Here is a 23,921-nt window from a genome sequence, read left to right on the forward strand (position 1 = left end):
GAAGGCAACCTTTGCTCGTTCCGTAGGGAACTGTTCTGCCATGAGTTCAATGTGCACTGAGTCACGAAACTACAACAGGACTTGGGATCCTCCTCATACTTCTCAGGAAGAGAAAGGCTGAGTTTAGATCCGGAGACCACTGCAGGAGCGGGAGGCAACACTGGAGCAGGAGGAGGCTGTGGCAGTTGCAGTTGTTGTTGAGCAGTTAACAACTGCTGCATCATGGCGCACAACTGGCTACACTGCTGTGCCTGCTGGGCCAACTGCTGTGACTGGAGCGCCACGATAGAAGCGAGATCCGAATTATCAGGCAGAGGAACCCCACCGGGATCCCTGGCCAGATCTTGCTGTTATGGAGCTGGATGTGGATCCTCTAACCTGTGTGGCAGATGACTCTGACCGTATCGGGGAGCGGAGTCTAAGGTGCCGCTGGTCTTCACCAGAGCCCGCCGCAAAGCAGGATGGGCTTGCTGCAGTAGGCGGCACCAAGGCCGCTACCCCCGACACGGCTCGACCACACAGGTAGCTGGGCCGGCGAGGTACCCAAGGAAGAGTCAGGGGCGTAGTGGAACTTAACAGAAGGTCAAAGCAGGCGGCAAAGGTGCATAGTCACATAATATAGCGGGAAGGTCTGGATACACGGGTAAGGTAAACAGGCAGAAGGGAACCCTTAATCTCAGGTTAGGGGCACTGAAGATCCGGCAGGGAAGAAGGAGAGGTGCAGGAACTTATAGACTGGTGACAGGTGTAGGACATAATTACGGGCGCAGTGTCTCAGCTCCTGGGGACGGGGACACGCGCGCCGGAGCTGAGACACAGCGGAGGCAGCAGAGGAGCGTGGCAAGTGACGGGCTGGGATTCGCATGCGGGCACGTTCCGCGATGGGAATCCCAGTCCCACCAACAGCAGGGGAAAGATGGACAATGGAACAATGCGCTCACGGCCGGTGCATGCGGCTGTAGCGCGACGTGTAACAACTGTTAACATTGTGAGTTCTCCTACTGCTCCTTGAAGCCATTCTGATGCCTATCTATACCTTGGTAGGACCAGTAGTGTCTGTCAATCTGAGGAAGGCGGAGACTGCCCCCAAAACACGTCAATGGTTATTGTCCATACTATATATATATATATTTTTTTTAAATAAATTAATCGATTGTATACAAATATACAATACAAATATCCATGCCTTGAAAAATGTTTCTCGTGGGATATAGCAACGCCTTTTAAGAAATTGTCTAACTGCTCTTTTAAATGGTAGATGAAATGAAGGAATAAGGAAATCTGTTTAGTGAAGTTTTCATACTTTCAATTGAATAAAATCTTAGAATACAACGCCTACCATATCATAAAGCGCCACCTGTGGCGTTGTACAGCACAGACAGAGGTAAGCACAGGTTTCCATGACATGTATGATAGCATTTATCCAGCCCCATTGTGGGTATAGAACGGTGCAGGAAAATCTACTACAATTATACGCCACAGAGGGGGGTCAATAATCCCGGATACTTAATCAGCTTTTAGGTAATTTCCTCCCTTTGTCCCGTATTAGTCCTCACAATACTTGCATATAAGACAGCATCCATTTAGCATTATCGGAAGGAAGTTATTCTACCAAAGCGGCGCTGCTGGAGAACTCAGAGCCTTAAAATACCGAGACGGGGAAAGGACAGCAGGTGACTTGTCTGGAGCTTTATGGGTTATTGATGATAAATTAACTCACTACCTGCTGAATCCCACAAATAATGTCCTCCTATACGCAAACATTTCTAATTCGGGCTCATTCATACATATTTAGGATCCAAATTATTTCCATTTTTATTTATTGGAAATAAAATTACTTTGCATTTTTTTTCCCACATTTCTGTTTTTATATGGTTTTTTTTCTAAATCTTAATGGTGTTTCTTTAACGGGGTACTCCGGTGGAAAACAGTGTTTTTCATATCAACTGGTTCCAGAAAGTTATACAGATTTGTAATTTACTTCTATTAAAAAAATCTAATCCTTCCAGTACTTATCAGCTGCTGTATGCTCCAGAGGAAGTTGTGTAGTTCTTTTCTGTCTGACCACAGTGCTCTCTGCTGACACCTCTGTCCAGGGGCGTAGCTAGAAACCCCAGGGCCCCAGTGCGAAAAATTGCCCTGGGCCCCCACCACCACCACCACCACCCGACGACCCGCTTCCCCAATCCCGGACGACCCCTTACTCAGCCCCACAAAGATATCAGTGACTACAGCACTGATGGGACACAGCCAGGAGAATACACAACAATATAAGTGACTGACAGCCAGGGCCGTACAGACAAAACATAGGCCCAGGCATTTAAGAATAAGCAGTCCATTTGTCTGGAGGGGGTCCAACTGCTGGGACCCCCACCTATCACCTTGGTTTCAGTTGCTCTCCAGTTGTTATAAAGCTATAACTCCCATCATGTCTGGAGAGTCTCAGGAATTATGGGAGTTGTAGTTTTGCAACAGCTGGAGAGCCACAGATTAGGGTTCAGCATCACCTATGATCACTGCAGAACTGACAAGTGACTCCAGCTGATGGGACAGTCAGGAGAAAACACAGTGATGCCAGTGACCTGAGTGACGTCTTCTCTGTTGTCTTTTCTTTTCTTCTCCATCTGGTCCAGATACCAGGACTTCTTCCAGCTCCATCTTCTCTGCAGAGTCTGATAACTGGACATCGAAGGTCCTCACTTTGTCAGTAGATCCTCATCCTCTGTATGAAGACAACAATCATTATTATTCTGCTAAATACTGTACCCCCTGAATATAATACTGCCACACACTGCACCCCTGAATACAAAACTACCATCCACTGTACCTCCTGTATATAATACTGCCACCCACTGTATCCCCTGAATATAATACTGCCAACAACTGTACCCCCTGAATATAAAACTACCATCCACTGTACTTTCTGCATTTAATACTGCCACCTACTGTACCCCCTGAATGTAATACTGCCACCTACTGTACCCCCTAAATATAATACTGCCACACACTGTATCCCCTGAATATAATACTGACACTGACTGTACCCCTAAATATAATACTGCCACCTACTGTACCCCCTAAATATAATACTGCCACACACTGTATCCCTTGAATATAATACTGCCACTGACTGTACCCCCTGAATATAATACTGCCACACACTGTATCCCCTGAATATAATACTGACACTGACTGTACCCCTAAATATAATACTGCCACCTACAGTACCCCCTAAATATAATACTGCCACACACTGTATCCCTTGAATATAATACTGCCACTGACTGTACCCCCTGAATATAATACTGCCACACACTGTATCCCCTGAATATAATACTGCCACTGACTGTACCCCTAAATATAATACTGCCACCTACTGTACCCCCTGAATATAATACTTCCACAGACTGTATCACCTGAATATAATACTGCCTCCTACTGTACCCCTGAAAATAATACTGTCTCCTACTGTACCCCTGAATATAATATTGCCACCTACTGTATCCCCTGAATATAAAACTACCATTCACTGTACCCCCTGCATATAAAACTGCCACCCACTGTACCCCCTGAATATAATACTGTCATCTACTGTACCCCCTGAATATAATACTTCCACCTAGTGTACCCCCTGAATATAATACTGCCTCCTACTGTACCCCTGAATATAAAACTGCCTCCTACTGCACCCCCTGAATATAAAACTGCCTCCTACTGCACCCCCTGAATACTGCCACGACTGTACCCCTATATATAATACTGACTCCTACTGTACCCCCTGAATATAATACTGCCTCCTACTGTACCCCCTGAATATAATACTGCCAACTACTGTACCCCCTGAATATAATACTGCCTCCTACTGCACCCCCTGAATATAATACTGCCACCCACTGTACCCCTGAATATAATACTGCCAACTACTGTACCCCCTGAATATAATACTGCCACACACTGTATCCCCTGAATATAATAATGCCTCCTACTGCACCCCCTGAATATAATACTGCCTCCTACTGCACCCCCTGAATATAAAACTGCCTCCTACTGCACCCCCTGAATACTGCCACGACTGTACCCCTATATATATATAATACTGCCCCCTACTGTACCCCCTGAATATACTGCCTCCTACTGTACCCCCTGAATATAATACTGACAACTACTGTACCCCCTGAATATATTACTGCCTCCTACTGTACCCCCTGAATATAATACCGCCACCCACTGTACCCCCTGAATATAATACTGCCAATTACTGTACCCCCTGAATATAATACTGCCTCCTACTGTACCCCCTGAATATAATACTGCCTTCTACTGTTCCCCCTGAATATAAAACTGCCTCCTACTGCACCCCCTGAATATAAAACTGCCTCCTACTGCCCCCCCTGAATACTGCCACGACTGTACCCCTATATATAATACTGCCTTCTACTGTACCCCCTGAAAATAATACTGCCTCCTACTGTACCCCCTGAATATAATACTGCCAACTACTGTACCCCCTGAATATAATACTGGCAACTACTGTACCCCTATATATAATACTGCCTCCTACTGTACCCCCTGAATATAATACTGCCACATACAGTACATACACACACATCATTCATACAGTTCATACACACACATCATTCATACAGTACATACACATACATCATTCATACAGTACATACAAACACATACATTCATACACACACATATCATACATACACCCGTTGCCTCCAGATCCCCCCCCCCACAGAATACATCTCCACACATCATACATACATCTTGTTTACACACATCATACATACATCTTGTTTACACACATCATACATACATCTTGTTTACACACATTCATACATCATACATACACATCATTCTTACATCATACATACAGTACATAGATCATACATGCACACACATCACAAAAATCTGCTGAAGCAAATATGCAGCAAAAATACGCACACGTGAACGCACCCTTAGAGTAGGGTCACATGTAACAGATCAATAGTGTATGTTACTCTGCTGATCCGTCAATGACCTGACCCTATAGTGTGCCTCCAGCTGTTTTCCCCCGTGTCCTGCTTGCAGCAGTAATCTGCCGTTACACCATGTATCAGAGTACACTGCATGTGCCCACGGTGACTCGCAGGTCCCTGTGTGCTGCTTGTTAGTGGCAGATTGCTGTTGTGAGCAGCACACAGAGGGGAAAACAGCAGGAGGCACTCAATAGAGTCAAGTCATCAGCGGATCTGCAGTGTTAAATATGCTGCGGATCTATTACATGTAACCCTACCCTAATGTTAATCTGATTTATGATAAGAGAGGTTTCCACAATATATAATTTTTTTCTCTAACTTAAAGGAGTACTCCAGGATGCAAACATTTTCATTCAGACGCCGGCAGTAAAATACTAAATATATATGCGCACCAGGGGAGCGGCCTCCACCACGATCCTTTTCCTGGTTGCCGGTGGTCGGGGAGTCACACTGCCGCTCAGCCTATCGCTGGCCGAGGCAGGACTTCGCTGCGGCCGATGATTGTCAGTATGCCTCACCAACCACCGGCAACCAGGAATAGGATCGTGGCGGAGGCACCAGGGGAGAGACAGCGGGTATGTATATTTAATATTTTACTGCCGGCAGTCTGAATAATAATTTTTGCATCCCGGAGTACTCCTTTAAGATATTTACTGTAAGCCAATGTTTTCCAACCATGGCACCTCCAGCTGTTGCAAAACTACAACTCCCAGCATGCCCAGACAGCCTTTGGCTGTCCAGGCATGCTGAGAGTTGTAGTTTTACAACAGCTGGAGGCACCATGGTTGGAAAACACTGGCTTCTAAGATCAGAGGATGTCACTATGCGCAACTATTATGAAGTGAGCGCAGGAGTTCCATGCCGTAATAGCCATGCCATAAATGAACAGCGCTTCATGCTCCTTTTCTAACCCCTGTCCTACTCCATGCCCCTTCTCTAACAGCGCTTCATGCTCCTTTTCTGTTCTCCTCCATACTCCTTTTCCCAACACCCTCCCCTCCTCCATGCTCCTTTTTCAGGGGGATATTGGAAAAGGAGGTCAGAGGGGGGCTTATTCATGCTCCTCCCTCCAACCCCCCCCCCGTCCTCCACGATGTTCCTTTTCCAACCCCCCCCCCCCACCTCTGTCATACTCCATGCCAGTGTTTCCCAACCAGGGTGCCTCCAGCTGTGGCCAAACTACAACTCCCAGCATGCCCAGACAGCCTTTGACTGTCCAGGCACGCTGGGAGTTGTAGTTTGGCCACAGCTTAAGGCACCCTGGTTGGGAAACCCTGCTCCCTGCTCCTCTAGCCAGCAAACCCTCCCCCGCCACTCTCACCTCTGACCCTTCGTCACTGTTTTCCAGCCTCGTCCTCCTCCTCATCTTGCAGGGAGGATGCACCATCTCTAGGCGGCGGCGGGATGTCCTCGTCCTCCTGCGCAGCTGGGGCAGGGACCGTGACGTCAGGTGCGTGCTTCCGACGTCTTCTGCTCTTAAAGCGGCAGTGTCCCTTCCCCCAGCCGATGTTAATTGGGGCCGGGGGACCGGACTAAATGAGACCCCCCTTCAGCACCACCAGAGAAGGAGGTCTCCCGGGGAGCAGAACTTCCAGGGAGGTTTTCTTTTTTGTAAATATGGCAAGGGGCCCCCTGACGTAGGTGCCCGGTCGCCATGGCGACCGTTGCGACCTCTATAGCTACGCCATTGCCTCTGTCCATGTCAGGAACTGTCCAGAGCAGGAGAGGTTTGCTATGGGGATTTGCTTCTACTCAGGACAGTTCCTGACATGGACAGAGATCTCAGCAGGGAGCACTGTGGTCAGACTAGACAGAACTACACAACTTCCTGTGGAGCATACAGCAGCTGATAAGTACTGGAAAGATTTTTAATAGAAGTAATATACAAATCTGTTTAACTTTCTGGAGCAAGTTTATATTAATTTTTTTCCCCCACCGTAGTGTACCCAGTCTAGACAATGCTCTGTGAGCTAAACAGCCTGGATTCCAGACTGATACATTGTACATGGCTATTCCTGCTCTCAGCTGAGAAGTGGAGACAATTGTATCCAGTCTAGACAATGCTCTGTGAGCTAAACAGCCTGGACTCCAGACTGATACATTGTACATAGCTAGTCCTGCTCTCAGCTGAGAAGTGGAGACAATTGTATCCAGTCTAGACAATGCTCTGTGAGCTAAACATCCTGGACTCCAGACTGATACATTGTACATAGCTAGTCCTGCTCTCAGCTGAGAAGTGGAGACAATTGTATCCAGTCTAGACAATGCTCTGTGAGCTAAACATCCTGGACTCCAGACTGATACATTGTACATAGCTAGTCCTGCTCTCAGCTGAGAAGTGGAGACAATTGTATCCAGTCTAGACAATGCTCTGTGAGCTAAACATCCTGGACTCCAGACTGATACATTGTACATAGCTAGTCCTGCTCTCAGCTGAGAAGTGGAGACAATTGTATCCAGTCTAGACAATGCTCTGTGAGCTAAACATCCTGGACTCCAGACTGATACATTGTACATAGCTAGTCCTGCTCTCAGCTGAGAAGTGGAGACAATTGTATCATGTCTAGACAATGCTCTGTGAGCTAAACAGCCTGGACTCCAGACTGATACATTGTACATAGCTAGTCCTGCTCTCAGCTGAGAAGTGGAGACAATTGTATCCAGTCTAGACAATGCTCTGTGAGCTAAACAGCCTGGACTCCAGACTGATACATTGTACATAGCTAGTCCTGCTCTCAGCTGAGAAGAGGAGACAATTGTATCCAGTCTAGACAATGCTCTGTGAGCTAAACATCCTGGACTCCAGACTGATACATTGTACATAGCTAGTCCTGCTCTCAGCTGAGAAGTGGAGACAATTGTATCCAGTCTAGACAATGCTCTGTGTGCTAAACAGCCTGGACTCCAGACTGATACATTGTACATAGCTAGTCCTGGTGTGTCTAAACATTTTGTAATTTGTTTCAGGCAAATGGCTCAAAGTGGCAGCCGGCATTTTACACATAGAACAAGCAAGGCTCACAGGATGGTTTGCAGTCAGCCCTTGCTGTATCACAGCCAATCATGAGGGATTATTGAGGTGAGTCACAGACGACTCCTGCCAGTGATTGGCTGAGCAGATGCTTCCTGCATGTCGACAGGAAAGTAGGAAGTGCAGCTCATCCTGGATCGGGTAATGTTTGGATGGATGAGGAAAAAGATGAGGGTAGAGGAATAAAATAATTTTTTCTCGTTTATATCCCATTTTTTGGTGTCTGACAACCAAGTGAATAAACCTAACCTCTTAAAGGGGTACTCCGCCCCTAGACATCTTATCCCCTATCCAAAGGATAGGGGATAAGATGTCAGATCACCACGGTCCCGCTGCTATGGAGCCCCGGGATCCCCTCTGCAGCACCCCGCTATCATTACTGCACAGAGCGAGTTCGCTCTGCACGTAATGAGGGGCAATACAGGGGCCGGAGCATTGTTACGTCACGGCTCCGCCCCTCGTGACGTGACGGCCCGCCCCTTTCAATACAAGTCTATGGGAGGGGGAGTGGCGGTCTTGACGCCCCCTGACATAGACTTGCATTAAGGGGACGGGCCGTGATGTCACGAGGGGCGGAGCCATGGCGTCACGCTGTTCCGCCCCCTGTATCGCCCCTCATTACGCACAGAGCGAACTCGCTCTGTGCTGTAATGATAGCGCGGTGCCGCAGCCGGGATCCCCGGGGTCTCCAGCAGCGGGACTGCGGCGATCTGACATCTTATCCCGTATCCTTTTGGATAGGGGATAAGATGTCTAGGGGCGGAGTACCCCTTTAAGGTTGCAGGGCGTACCTGTACGCCCTAAGCCCAGTCCCGGTATTTAAAACGAGGTCACGCATCATACCTGGTCGGTCTCAGCTGCTAATGATAGCCGGGACCCTGGGCTAATAGCGCGCGGCACAGATCGTTGTGCCGCATGCTATTAACCCTTCAAATACGGCGATCAAAGTTGATCGCCGAGTCTAAAACAAAAGTAAAAGCTTCCCGGCAGCTCAGTCGGGCTGATCGGGACTATCGCAATAAAATCGCGATGTCCCAATCAGCTAGGGCGCGAGCGGAGGTCCCCTGGTCCCCTCACCTGTCTCCGTCGCATCCGATCAGTGTTTGATTGCTCCAAGCCTGAGCTACAGGCCTAAGCAATCGAGCCCCTAGAACGCTGATCCATTCAAAGCTATGGCTTTTCAGGGATCAGTGTAAAAGATCAGTGTGTGCAGTGTTATAGCCTCCTATGGGAACTATAACATTGCAAAATGTCCGAACTATAAAAATATATCGTTAATTAAACCGCACGGTCAATGGCGTATGCGCAAAAAGATTCCAAAGTCCAATATAGCGTATTTTTGGTCACTTTTTCTATGATGAAAAAATGAATAAAAAGCGTTCAAAAAGTCCAATCAATACAAAAATGGTAGCGATAAAAACTTCAGAACACGGCGCAAAAAATGAGCCCTCATACCGGCCCGTACACGGAAAAATAAAAAGTTATAGGGGTCCGAAGATGAGAATTTTTAGCGTATAAATTTTCCTGCATGTAGTTATGATTTTTTTCCAGAAGTACGACAATATCAAACCTATATAAGTAGGGTATCATTTTAACCGTATGGACCTACAGAAAAAAGATACGGTGTCATTTTTACCGAAAAAATCACTGCGTAGAAGCGGAAGCCCCCAAAAGTTACAAAATGACATTTTTTCTTCAATTTTGTCGCACAATGAATTTTTTTTCTCCGTTTTGCTGTGGATTTTTTGTTAAAATGACTAATGTCACTGCAAAGTAGAATTGGTGGCGCGAAAAATAAGCCATCATATGGAATTTTATGTGCAAAATTGAAAGCGTTATCATTTTTAGAAGGTGATGAGGAAAAAAATGAAAATGCAAAAATGGAAAAACGCTGAGTCCTTAAGCGGTTAGTGTTGCTCGCGAATATTCGCAATTTGAATATTATTCGCGAATATCGCATATTCGCGAATTCGCGAATTTCGCAAATATAGCGCTATATATTCGTAATTACGAATATTCGTTTATTTTTAATTTTTTTTACACAGTACACATCACAGTGATCATCCCTCTCTGCTTCCAGCTTGTGTGGTGTAAAGAAGGCTGTAATACTACTGTGTGAGACTGGCGTGCGAAAATTCGCATATGCGAAAATATGCGCACGCAAAGTTTCGCATATGCGAATTGTCACATATGTTAATTTTCGCATATGTGTATTTTCGCATGCGCGAAAATAAAACGAGAATATAACGAATATGCGAATATTCACGAATATATGACGAATATTCGTCCATATATTCGCGAATATTCGCGAATTCGAATATGGCCTATGCCGCTCAACACTATAAGCGGTTAAATTCAAAGATGAAGAGGCGTGTCTCAAGGCTTTTATAAGTGTATATAACATACTTTATATGGAAAGATCTATGTGAACCTCAACCTCTGCGCAATGTTAGTGCCCCTACGGTAAAGGGGGTGTAACCTGGCTTGCTACCAAATACACTGACTGTACATAATGCAGGTGAATAACATTGGCCTTGCAGTAGAGAAACATTTATCTATAAATTATATGCTCACTATGGCGCCTGGTATAGAATTTTCTAAACCGTATGGGAGTCCGCAGGGAATCGATTTGTACTGCGTGCGGCCGGCTGTGAGTGGGATTAGACGGTGACTGGGTTTCTTGAGACTAATTGATTGCTGACTGTGAGTGTAAGTGACATCTGTCCATAACTATATTTGAGGCATTAAGATAAGAGGCAGCGTTCTACTCTGTGCATTAGTGAGAAGTGTCTATAGAGACATTCAAGGCAGCCTGTATAGCAGTGTTTTCCATCCACGGTGCCTCCAGCTGTTGCAAAACTACAACTCCCAGCATGACCGGACAGCCAACGGCTGTCTGGTCATGCTGGGGGTTGTAGTTTTGCAACAGCTGGAGGCACGCTGGTTGGGAAATACTGCTGTATAGTAACAGATATGAACACGTACAAAGGGGCTCTGCTAAGTATTTCCTACTCTCTCTTTTGAAAGCTATGGAGAGAACCTTAAAGGGGTACTCCGCCCCTAGACATCTTATCCCCTATCCAAAGGATAGGGGATAAGATGTCAGATCGCAGCGGTGCCGCTGCTGGGGAGCCCCGGGATCCCCGCTGCGGCACTGCGCTATCATTACAGCACAGAGCGAGTTCGCTCTGTGCTTAATGACGGGCGATACTGGGGACAGAGCCGCGTGACGTCATGGCTCCGCCCCTCGTGACATCCCTTAATGCAAGTCTATGGCAGGGGGTGTGACGACCGCCGCGCCCCCTCCCATAGACTTGTATTGAAAGGGGTGGGCCGTGATGTCACAAGGGGCGGAGCCGTGACGTAACGATGCTCCGGCCCCTGTATTGCCCGTCATTACGTGCAGAGCAAACTCGCTCTGCGCAGTAATGATAGCGGGGTGCTGCACCAGCGATCCCTGGGGTCCCCAGCAGCGGGACCACGGCGATCTGACATCTTATCCCCTATCCTTTGGATAGGGGATAAGATGTTTAGGGGCGGAGTACCCCTTTAAAGGGAAAACATATATTTTTAATCAACTGGTGCCAGAAAGTTAAACAGATTTGTAAATTACTTCTATTTAAAAATCTTGATCCTTCCAGTACTTATCAGGTGCTATATGCTCCACAGGAAGTTCTTTTTAAATTTCCTTTCTGTCTGACCACAGTGCTCTCTGTTGACACCTCTGTTCATTTTAGGAACTGTCCAGAGTACAAGCAAATCCCCATAGCAAACCTCTCTTGCTCTGAACAATTCCTAAAATGGGCAGAGGTGTCCAGTTGATTTAAAAAATAAAATAAAAAAGTTTTCCACGGGAGTACCACTTTAACTTTCTGGCACCAGTTGATAAAAAAAAAAACATGTTTTCCAGTGGAGTGCCCCTTTAAAGAATTGCTCTGGTCCTGGTCATTTGTCACTTGACCATTAAAGGGGTCCGACCACAGGATGAGTGCCCCCAATAGAGTTGTATGGAATGACAGTGCTCCACACAACTCCTTGCTCGTTGGGGATCCCAGTGATTGCACTTTCACTTATAAACTTAAAAGGGTACTCCGTTGGAAAACCTTTTTCAAATCAACTGGTGCCAGAAAGTTAAACAGATTTGTAAATTACTTCTATTTATAATCTTAATCCTTCTATTACTTATCAGCTGCTGTATACTACAGAGGAAGTTGTGTAGTTCATTTCTGTCTGACCACAGTGCTCTCTGTCCGTCTCAGGAACTGTCCAGAGTTGGAGCAAATCCCCATAGCAAACCTCTTTTGCTTTGGACAGTTCCTGACATGGACAGAGGTGTCAGCAGAGAGCCCTGTGGTCAGACTGAAAAGAACTACACAACTTCCTCTGGAACATACAGCAGCTGATAAGTATTGGAAGGATTAAGATTATTAATTTGAAGTAATTTACAAATCTGTTTAACTTTCTGGCACCTGATGATTTATAAAAAAAAAAATATAAATATATATATATATATATATATATATATATATATATATATACAGTCCAAGAATTAAAGCAGCACTACTTATCCAGTCCAATAAGAGAGTTGGTGCCAGCGTCCCAAATGACTAGACCAAGGTCCATCCAAGACAAAAAAACAAATACAGGCGCAGCACTCCAACAAAAAGGTGATTTAATGTCTCATGTCAGCATTATAATAATAAATATGTAATGCTGACATGAGACATTAAATCACCTTTTTGTTGGAGTGCTGCGCCTGTATTTGGTATATATATATATATATATATATATATATATATATATATCCCCCCCCCCCACTGGAGAAACCCATTAAAGGGGTACTCCCATGGAAAACTTTTTTTTTTTTTTAAATCAACTGGTGCCAGAAAGTTAAACAGATTTGTAAATTATTTCTATTAAAAAATCTTCCAGTACTTTTTAGGGGCTGTATACTACAGAGGAAATGCTTTACTTTTTAGATTTCTCTGATGTCATGACCACAGTGCTCTCTGCTGACCTCTGCTGTCCATTTTAGGAACTGTCCAGAGCAGGAGAAAATCCCCATAGCAAACATATGCTGCTCTGGACAGTTCCTAAAATGGACAGCAGAGAGCACTGTGGTCATGACATCAGAGAAATCTAAAAAGTAAAGCATTTCCTCTGTAGTATATAGCCCCTAAAAAGTACTGGAAGGATTAAGATTTTTTAATAGAAGTAATTCACAAATCTGTTTAACTTTCCGGAGCCAGTTGATTTAAAAAAAAAAAAAAAAAAAGTTTTCCATGGGAGTATGAGATAGATGGAAGTCCGATAACTGGGATCGCCAACGAACAAGAAGTTGTATGGAGCAGACATTGAGAACGTTTTCTGCCATTCCATACAACTCTATTGGAGCCCTCATCATCTGGTCGGACCCCCACCATTTGTCACTAGTGTTGCTCGCGAATATTCGCAATGCGAATTTAATTCGCGAATATCGCATATTCGCGAATTCGCGAATATTCGCGAATATAGCGCTTTATGTTCGTAATTACGAATATTCGTTTTGTTTTTTTTCCACAGTACACATCACAGTGATCATCCCTCTCTGCTTCCAGCTTGTGTGGTGTAAAGAAGGCTCCAATACTACTGTGTGAGACTGGTGTGCGAATTTTCGCATATACGAATTTTCGCTTATACTAATTTTGTATATGCTAATTTTCGCATATGTTAATTTTTGCATTCGCGAATTTTCACATATGCGAAAATAAAACGAGAATATTACGAATATGCGAATATTCGCGAATATATGACGAATATTCGTCCATATATTCGCGAATATTCGCGAATTCGAATATGGCCTATGCCGCTCAACACTATTTGTCACATGGATAGTTGATAAAATGTTGTCCACTGAGTATTTCTTTGTGAAATGAAGGCCTTTTATTGTTTCTGTGTTGGACGGGGAAAAGAGGAAGCTTCTTTTCACTACACTACGGGGTATTGCACAGACGACTTGCAGAGTATGATTAGACTGTGTTTTGTAAGAGGGTCATCATGGCGACATGATCAAACGTTGGACACCAATGTCCCATCAAGGTGACTCTAGTTTTTCCATTCTTTTATGCCTTTCTGCTTGTTTTGGTTGTTCTGATACAAAAGCGATTGTGAATGGCACGTTGTAGCACCTATACCATGTACCGTATTTTTCGCCGTATAAGACGCACTTTTTCTTCCCCAAAACGTGGGGGGAAAAGTTGGTGCATCTTATACGGCGAATATACGCCCGAGGCTGCTGCGGGCGAGAGCGGGAAGTCAGCTGTAAGTACAGAGGCTGCGGCGGTGCGGTACAGCGCTGACTACCCGCTCCCCACCCGCAGCAGCCTCATGACCGCCGGTGAATTTTTCACCTCACACCGGCTATGTTTATTGCCCTATGCCTGGAACATACAGTTCCGGGTGCCGGGCAAGTGAATTACTAATAACTGTATACTAAAAACCAGGGGGCCTCCAGCTGTTCTGAAACTACAACTACCAGCATGCCCGGACCGGCAAAGGCTGTCTGGGCATGCTGGTAGTTGTAGTTTCACAACAGCTGGAGGCCCCCTGGTTTTTAATATACAGTATTAGTTTTTACCTGCTCTGGCCGGCCCCCGCCTGCAGCCGCACACAGGAGTCGGCCCGGGCAGATAAAATCATAGGTTTTCCTATGCCGGACATCCCTATGTTCCGAAAAATATTTTCGGGACATAAGGCTGTCCGCGGGTCACTCACCATTCCCTGGCCGATGCGCGTCCTCCTCTGGTCCTCCTGCGGTCTTCCTGTGATCCTCTGCCTCTCTATGGTTGTAGGCACGGGACCTCAGTGACTGGTGAGTGACCGGCGGTGTGTAATCTTCAGCGTTCCGGTCACTGCTCCTCCGGTCCCGGCACCTACTGCTATGGTCCATAGGCCATAGCAGTAGATGTGACACTGGGCCAGAGGAGCAGTGGCCGGATCACTGTGGGGGCAGCACACAGAGATACAGCCTCCAGCCGTACACTGTATATGGCTGGAAGCTGTATGTCTGTGGGGGGGAGCTGCCTACTATTGCGGGGGAACTATACTGCCAGCCATTGTGGGGGAACTATACTGCCAGCCATTGTGGGGGAACTATACTGCCAACCATTGTGGGGGAACTATACTGCCAACCATTGTGGGGGAACTATACTGCCAACCATTGTGGGGGAACTATACTGCCAACCATTGTGGGGGAACTATACTGCCAACCATTGTGGGGGAACTATACTGCCAACCATTGTGGGGGAACTATACTGCCAACCATTGTGGGGGAACTATACTGCCAACCATTGTGGAGGGTGGGGAGCTGCCTACCATTTTGGAGGGGGGGGGAGCTGCCTACCATTGTGGGGGAACTATACTGCCGATTATTGTGGGGGAACTATACTGCCAATCATTATGGGGGGGAGGGGGAAGGAGCTGCCTACTGTTGTGGGGGAACTATACTGCCAACTATTGTGGGGGAGGGGGGGAGGAGCTGCCTACCATTGTGGGGGAACTATACTGCCAACTATTGTGGGGGAACTATACTGCCAATCATTGTGGGGGGGAGGGGGAAGGAGCTGCCTACTGTTGTGGGGGAACTATACTGCCAACTATTGTGGGGGGAGGAGCTGCCTACCATTGTGGGGGAACTATACTGCCAACTATTGTGGGGGAACTATACTGCCAACTATTGTGGGGGAACTATACTGATATAAAATATTTTACTACAGTATTTGGTTCAGAAACTTTTTTTTCTAGATTTTCCTCCTTTAAAATTGGGTGCGTCTTATATGCCGGAGCGTCTTATATGGCGAAAAATACGGTAATTTAACTTTCTTACCTAAACTGGCTCGGAGATAAACAATTATGACAAGCTGATCTAGAGTAATGACTGCCCCAAACAAACTAGAAGAGACATAGAAGAAACCGCACAAGAAGGCCGGCACTGTCGCAAATTACCCGGAATCCCGACTGTGGCTTCTCCCACGGTGCTCACTCCTGAATAGTGATGAGCGGCATAGGCCATATTCCAATTCACGATATTTCATGAATATATGGATGAATATTCCTCCTATATTCGTGAAATTTGCATAATCGCTATGTTCGTTTGCTTTTTTTTTTCTCCATGCAAAAATTCGTAGTGAAATTCGCATAGTGCGTCATTATATCTTTCATTTAAAAGAAGGGAGGGATCAGGGTCCTCTGACTGGAAGTGCCAATAAGTGAATATTTGCATATTCGCAAATATTTGCATATATTCGCATATTCGCAAAAAAAAAAACAAAAAAAACGAATATTCGTCATTAAAGGGGTATTCCAGAAAAATACTTTTTTTTTTTTTTAGAACTGGCTCCAGAAAAATAAACAGATTTGTAAATTTGGAAACTTCTATTAAAAAATCTTAATCCTTCCAATAGTTATCAGCTACTAAAGTTGAGTTGTTCTTTTCTGTCTGACAACAGTGCTCTCTGCTGACACCTCTGTCTGTCTCAGGAACTGTCCGGAGCATAAGGGGTTTGCTCTGGGTATTCGCTCCTACTCTGGACAGCTCCTGAGACAGGTGTCATCAGAGAGCACTTAGACAGTAAAGAACAACTCAACTTCAGCAGCGGATATATATAAAAGCTAGTTGATATATATAAAAAAAAGTTTTTTCCTGGAATACCCCTTTAAAAATATATATCACTATATTCTAAATATTCGCAAAATAGCAACATGACGATATTCGTGGTAAAAATTTGCATTTCGAATATTCGCGCTCAACACTACTGAACACGAACACTTGAATAGACTTGAAAAAATATGGAGGCACTCGTGGCTACTGCAATATCCAGTTTATTTGGTCAGGTCACAGATACAAAGCAAGGCCAATGGGCCGTTTCACGCTCACATGCGCTTAATCGTGACCTTTAGGTCACGATTAAGCGCATGTGAGCGTGAAACGGCCCGTTGGCCTTGCTTCCTGCTATTCATGCCATGCCACTGCTTTGTTTTCCTCTCGTAACTATTCATGAGATGGGCATCTATGAATACAGAAGTTGTGATAAACAAGCATCCAGAGGATTTTCTCCTACTCTGGACAGTTCTTAAAATGGACAGAGATGTCAGCAGAGAGCACTGTGCTCGTGATTCAGCAGAAAGCTCTGTGTTCCTAAAAGAAAATAATTTCCTCTGTAGTATTCAGCAGCTAATAAGTACTGTAAGGATTAAGATTTTTTAATAGAAGTAATTTACAAATCTGTTTAACTTTCTGGCACCAGTTGATTTAAAAAAAAAAAAAAAAAAGTTTTCCACCGGAGTACCCCTTTAACTTGAAACTCGATGTTTTCAGGACTTCAATGGGAACTTTACTACTTTTATCCCCTATACACAAGCTGTACTCGAGATGTATCTCCGGCTTTCCCATAGACAGTGCATAGAGAGGGGGTGTCAACTAGTGTTGAGAGCAAATATTAGAAATGCAAATTTTTACCGTGAATATCATCACTTCGAAATTTTTAGATTTGATATTTAGAATATAGCGCTATATATTCGTAATGACGAATATTTTTTTTTTTTCTTCACAGTACATGTCCCAACAATGATGTGTACTGTGTAAAAAAAAATAAAAAAAGTGATCATCCCTCCGTGGTCCAAAGAAGGCTCCAATATTATTTACTGTGTGAGTGTGGAGCGCGAATATTTTGTATATGCGAAAATGCAAATATTCGCGAATATCGCCACTTCCAGAGGACACTGATCCCTCCCTCCCTTTTAGCTTGTGGGCCAATGAGAAGGATGCACACACAGTTGTCAGGGGTTAGCAACATCCCTAGCAACTAATAGGAAAGTTGCCCATCCCATCACTATATAATCACGTAATACGAATTTCATTACGATTTTCGCATGGGAAAAAAAAGTGTACGAACATAGGATGAATATATTTGTCCATATATTCGCGAAATATGGCGAATTCGAATATGGCCCCTGCCACTCATCACTAGTGTCAACCACTGCCGCTCCGTGCATCTGGAGAGGTGGGGTTCTGAACAAAAATCTTCTGAACACTGGGGCGCCGGGCAGATGATGATCGCAGCAGTTGAAACACCCCCCCAGTGATCATACACTTATCCCCTGTCCTATTCATAGGGGGAAAATACTAAATTCCGGAGTTTCCTTTTAATTTACTACCTGGGCCACTAGTTTACTCCACCTGCCCACGAACTTTACATCTGGGTAAAACTTGTTACATATGGTTTGGAATGGGCATTTGTGGCCTTTATGAAGAGCAATAACACTAACAGGGACAAGGCCTCGTTTACCACCTATGACCACCAATCCCAGGGCCCTCGCATATGTACTGTATTAGGGGAACAATTATTGTGAGTGACCATAGATAAACTGTAATAATTTTGGCGATCAGGTTGTGACAGCACAACTCTATTTCATTGAGGGTAAGTAGCCCGACTGCCTATGTAGATAGCATTGATGTATGCAATCCCCGCGGAGTGTTGAGCCCAACAGAGTGGTGCCATACCTTCCAGAAGAACAAGCAACAAAATCCAACATAGTAGTGGAAAAATAGGGGCCCCCATTTTTCCAGTACTCGGTTGGATTGGATGTGTCGGATATTAAAGTGAATGCAATGGAACAACCAGATGTGATCTGTAACTAATAGTAGACACTTCTTGTATCCATGACTTTTCCTCTATAGATTTTAAAGGGGGAAAAGTGACCTCGACTTGGACCCTTCCATTAATATGGGGGCACCTTACCTGTACATGCTGACTATAGTATTGCCATTATGCATTAGGTACACGTATACATCCTCCACTTCTTCATGCTTCAACATACTAAAAGTAAAAAAGTATACACCTATAAAAAAGAAGATTAGGATTAGGAAAAAACCCTGGTTGATCAAGCTCTATTAATCCTTGATTAAACAAGCTCTATGCAAAATTGGTTGATTTGGCTCCATTGACCCCTGGCTGGGAAATATTGGTCTAGGTAGTATAGGTAGTGTGTGGTAATTAAGTTACCATAGATGATCAAGAGCCAATGGTCAACTCTGTATTGGGTAAAAGAGATTGGTTGGGTAGGTGATGACCAAGGGCTCCACCTCTTAACGGGAATATGGAGTAAGATAGTTCATAAGGTTGAAAAAAGACCAAAGTCCATCAAGTTCAACCTATATCCCTAATGAGTCCCTACTGAGTTGATCCAGAGGAAGGGAAAAAACCCTCATACTAGAGGTAAAAATTCCTTCCCGACTCCAAATATGGCATCAGAATAAATCCCTGGATCAACGTTCTATACCTAAAAATCTAAAATCCATAACCTGTAATGTTCTTACTCTCCAAAAATACATCCAGCCCCTTTTGAACTCTTTCACAGAGTTCCCCATGACCACCTCCTCAGACAGAGAATTCCACAGTCTCACTGCTCTTACAGTAAAGAACCCCCGTCTGTGCTGGTGTAGAAACCTTCTTTCCTCCAGACGTAGAGGATGCCCCCTTGTTAGAGGTGGAAGTTTATTTAAAAAAGTAAATATTTAGAAAAAATGTATTAACATTATGGTTTTGTTGCAAGTTATGTTACTATACAGACCACTCATATATACTACCCCAGGGCAGTAGGGGGCCAATTGACACTGAATTCCAAACCCCTTATTAAACAACCCCTAAAGCATAACTTTTACTGCGTGCTATTAGAACATGTAATCCAGACAAAAAAATTAAAACTGATACCGGAGTGGACCAGATTGGTAAATACAACATGTTGGGGAGTATACACTCCCTACAAGGAAATGAAGAGCCCTCCTTCTTGTTCATTTATTTCTTGTTTTTTCCTTTCACTACAGGCTTTGCATATATTCAGAGCCCAGAGTCTATAACCCCACCGCCATTACTGAGTTTGGTTAGTCTGGTCTGGTCTTGCATCAGTATTAGTTTAAGGGCTCATTCACACTATGGAATTTCCACCTGGACCATTTAGAAATGCACCATCTTCATAGACGGCAATGCATTTCTGAGCAGTCTCTGCTGAAACAATGAACATGTTAATTCTTTCGACGGAGTCTGAGATCCGGAATTTCCTAAGTCGAAATAGTGTTTATGATCCCAAAGGGGTCTTATATGAAGTCTATATGTAGGGGAGTTTGTCTGGTGTCTGTGTTAGTTTAGAGTTCTGGTATAGGGTATGCATTTATTTAGGTGTCTGGTCTGTATTAAATCGGTGGGGTCTGGGGTCTGTATTTATTTAGATGGTCTGTATTTATGATAGTGTGGTGTCCCGGTACAGGACATGTCCTGTCCCTTTTGTCAGAGTCCCTCCATGATAATGGGCTCTCCTGGAGGGCTAACCCCTAGTTGCCTCTTAATATGTTAATATCTAATGTATATTTATATATTTAATTAATATAGAATACCTCTGTATAGGACCTTAGAGGTCATCTGCCTTTAATTTATGTTATACTATGGTTTAAGGACCTTTGGGTCATGTGATATACCCAGGGTTCCAGAGGTCAGGACTGACAGGTTTGACTGTCCAATGAGCTTTGTCCCGCCCTCTTAATATATAAGGGGCTGCTGCCACTAAATTTTCTCTCTTGTTCCTAGCACTTAAAGAAAGCACATCTGAGCACAAATCATCAACTCAAGCTAGGCCTGAAGCCTTATCTTCCGCAGCCACTAAACCATGGGTCATCCAGCGCAAAACTACTAAAATCTTGTGTGACTACTGCAACTCAATTATCTTCAAATTCAGTAGCACCGTGGCTAGCAAATCAAAGCTCATTGTTCTCAGAAGTCACAGAAAACCTGTGAGGAACCTGTACCACGGTCCTCTATACTGTAAAGGCTGTTCTGTTAACTGCAGTTGCATAAAATATGGAGTAAAGTTTATTCCGGTTTCATCAAATATCTGCTGTGGACATTCAATTATTTCTCCCTACAGTTTCTGGGACGGTTGGCGGTAGGAACATTACTCTAAGGAAACCGCATCCTGGTGTCACGACAACATTGGGTTAAAGCAGATATCCAGTGATGAACAACTTATCCCCTATCCTAAGGATCGGGGATAAGTTGCAGATCGCGGGGGGTCCGACCGCTGGGGCCCCCTGCGATCTCCTGTACGGAGCCCCGACAGCCCGCGGGAAGGGGGCGTGTTGACCTCCGCACGAAGCGGCGGCCGACACGCCCCCTCAATACAACTACTATGGCAGAGCCGAAGAGCTGCCTTCGGCAATCTCCGGCTCTGCCATAGCGATGTATTGAGGGGGCGTGTCGGCGCCGCTTCGTGCGGAGGTCAACACCCGCTATCTGGGCCGGAGAGCCTGGCCCCCATACAGAGAGATCGCAGGGGGCCCCAGCGGTCGGACCCCCGCGATCTCAAACTTATCCCCTATCCTTAGGATAGGGGATACGTTTTTCACCACTGGATTACCCCTTTAATACCAACATACCCTACACTATTACCTGCACCACCCAGTCACCACAATAGTATTACATGATGGCTATTGACATCTATGGGTTGCCTGTATAAAACATGGACATACTGGCTCTTTCTAGATATATTTTCCACTAAAAGTAATTAGGAAACAAATTATTAGGATTATAACGCAAGACCGAAATCAGTGGCTATTAATGAATCAGCTTTTCAGCAGCATTTTTTTCTGTATTCCAAAGGATTTTGTGATTGACAGTGAAACATGGGAGACGGGAAAAGAGGTGACAGCCCAAGCTGTTCCTCCTGCTGTGAGAGCGTCAATGGTCAACCAATTAGCATAAGGCTAAGCAAGCAGCGAATGCCTGAAGAGCTAAAATAATGGCCAAAAAGTATAGTAAAAAAACAAATAATTGAGTATATGATTATATCGGAATATATTATACATAATGATGGTAATTACAACCTTCTAACTCTTAATGGGAAAACGGAATATTATATGTGATTTAGCTATAACCTTTATGTGGGTGTGCTTAGCTTCCAACAGCAATGTAGCTATAGTGGGGTGCAAAGGTAGCAGTCCAACCAGGGTCCCTAAGGGGGCCCAAGTGCCCCGCTGCCATGTAAGACAACACTAGTATTAAAACTGGCACGCCGTGGTACAGATTGGAGACGGCTGTAATAAAGCCAACCCAAACCCCTGGGCAGTAGCTCAGGGTAAAACCCCCCTAACATGCCTACAGTCCAAAATAAAAGTTCTCACATAGCTCCATAGATGTTAAAAATAAATAAAATAAAAAAAAAATAAAAAAAAGACCATTGCAGTCAGAATAGGGCAAAGAAATGCAAAGCAATCATTTAAAAACGTTTTTAAAAAGTAGTAAAACAAGTTGTACCGACCCACAGACAGTAGGTAAAGGGGTTATCCAGGAAAAAAACTTTATATATATATATATATATATATATATATATATATATATATATATATATATCAACTGGCTCCAGAAAGTTAAACATATTTGTAAATTACTTCTATTAAAAAATCTTCATCCTTTCAGTACTTATGAGCTTCTGAAGTTGAGTTGTTCTTTTCTGTCTAAGTGCTCTCTGATGACACCTGTCTCGGGAACTGTCCAGAGTAGAAGCAAATCCCCGTAGAAAACCTATTCTACTCTGTGCAGTTCCCAAGACAAGCAGAGATGTCAGCAGAGAGCACTGTTGCCAGACAGAAAACAACAACTCAACTTCAGCAGCTGATAATTATTGAAAGGATTAAAGGGGTTGTGCGTTGCCCTGCCTTTCGGAGCTCCGCTCGCAGCATCCGGAAGTTCATTACTCCAAACAGCGGTCACGCCCCCTTCCCATAGACTTTCGTTGAGGGGCCGGGTGTGACATCACGAGGGGGCGGCCACGAACACAGAAGCCCACACACAGCGTTCGGAGTAATGAACTTCTTGATGCTGCGAGCGGAGCTCCGAAAGGCAGGGCAGCGCACAACCCCTTTAAGATTTTTTAATAGAAGTAATTTACAAATCTGTTTAACTTAATGGATGGAAAAATAAAAAAAAATATGTAACTCTTAAAGGAGTACTCCAGTGCTCCAGCGTTATGAACATTTTGTATAGAACGCTCGGTGCCAGAGGCCATAATCGTGACATCACAGCCACGCTCCTGGGGATGTCACACCACGCCCCTCCATTCATGTCTATGGGAGGGGGCGTGTCAGCTGACACGCCCCCTCCCATAGACATGCATGGAGGGGGCGTGATGAGGGGGCGTGACAATGACGTCACGACCGCTGCCGTAGGAACCCAGTGTTGGTTTAGAAGGCTGGGTACTGCGGGAGATCACAGGGGGGCCCAGTAGCGGGACCAATGTGATCAGACATCTTATCCCCCTATCCTTTGGATAGGGGGATAAGATGTCTAACAGTGGAGTACCCCTTTAAGAGGACAAAAAGTAAAAATCCTCTTGGCCAAAATGTTCTTTGCATCCAAAAACAACTTGTGGTTGTGTTGAGACCCCATTGTCTCTCTTTTTTTAATTTTTTTTAACTACTTTCTTTCCAGTTTCCTCAACTCCGAAAGGAGGAAAAAGGTTTTTGTTCACTTTGTATAGACCTATGATAATATCTCCTCCCTCGAATTACATACCTGCTACCGGGGCTGAAAATCTCCCAGTCATGACATCGAAGAAGTTTCCGACATTAGTCTCCACACTGCTGAAGATGATTCCACTGTTGATGTTGCTGAAGTGGGTGGCCATAGAGGCCATGAAGGCTACCTACAGAAGAAGAGGCCATGGCTGGAGTTATTCAGTGATATAGTGATATGATAATTAAAAAAGTAAATGAAAAGCTACTGTCCTGATTCACAGTAGGTGTTCCTTGGTGTCTAAAGGGGTACTCCAGTGGAAAA

At 44.6% G+C, this 23,921-nt stretch overlaps 1 protein-coding gene and 1 long non-coding RNA gene across 2 annotated transcripts in view; one reads left to right on the forward strand and one right to left on the reverse strand.

Moving 5' to 3' along the window:
* Positions 1-23,921, reverse strand: part of C1QTNF3 (C1q and TNF related 3) — a 74,522-nt gene that overhangs the window by 13,288 nt on the left and 37,313 nt on the right. The window contains exons 4-5 of the mRNA XM_056552555.1: positions 23,658-23,787; positions 18,837-18,936 (exon numbers count right to left, since the gene is read on the reverse strand). Coding sequence (XP_056408530.1) covers positions 18,837-18,936; positions 23,658-23,787 — 230 coding nt within the window. The remainder of the gene's footprint in view (positions 1-18,836; positions 18,937-23,657; positions 23,788-23,921) is intronic.
* Positions 258-23,828, forward strand: LOC130312060 (uncharacterized). Its single transcript, XR_008860265.1, has 3 exons — positions 258-601; positions 7,995-8,106; positions 23,574-23,828. It is a non-coding gene; the product is annotated as an uncharacterized LOC130312060 (long non-coding RNA).

Source organism: Hyla sarda, chromosome 1, assembly GCF_029499605.1.
Source record: "Hyla sarda isolate aHylSar1 chromosome 1, aHylSar1.hap1, whole genome shotgun sequence".
NCBI lineage: Eukaryota > Metazoa > Chordata > Amphibia > Anura > Hylidae > Hyla > Hyla sarda.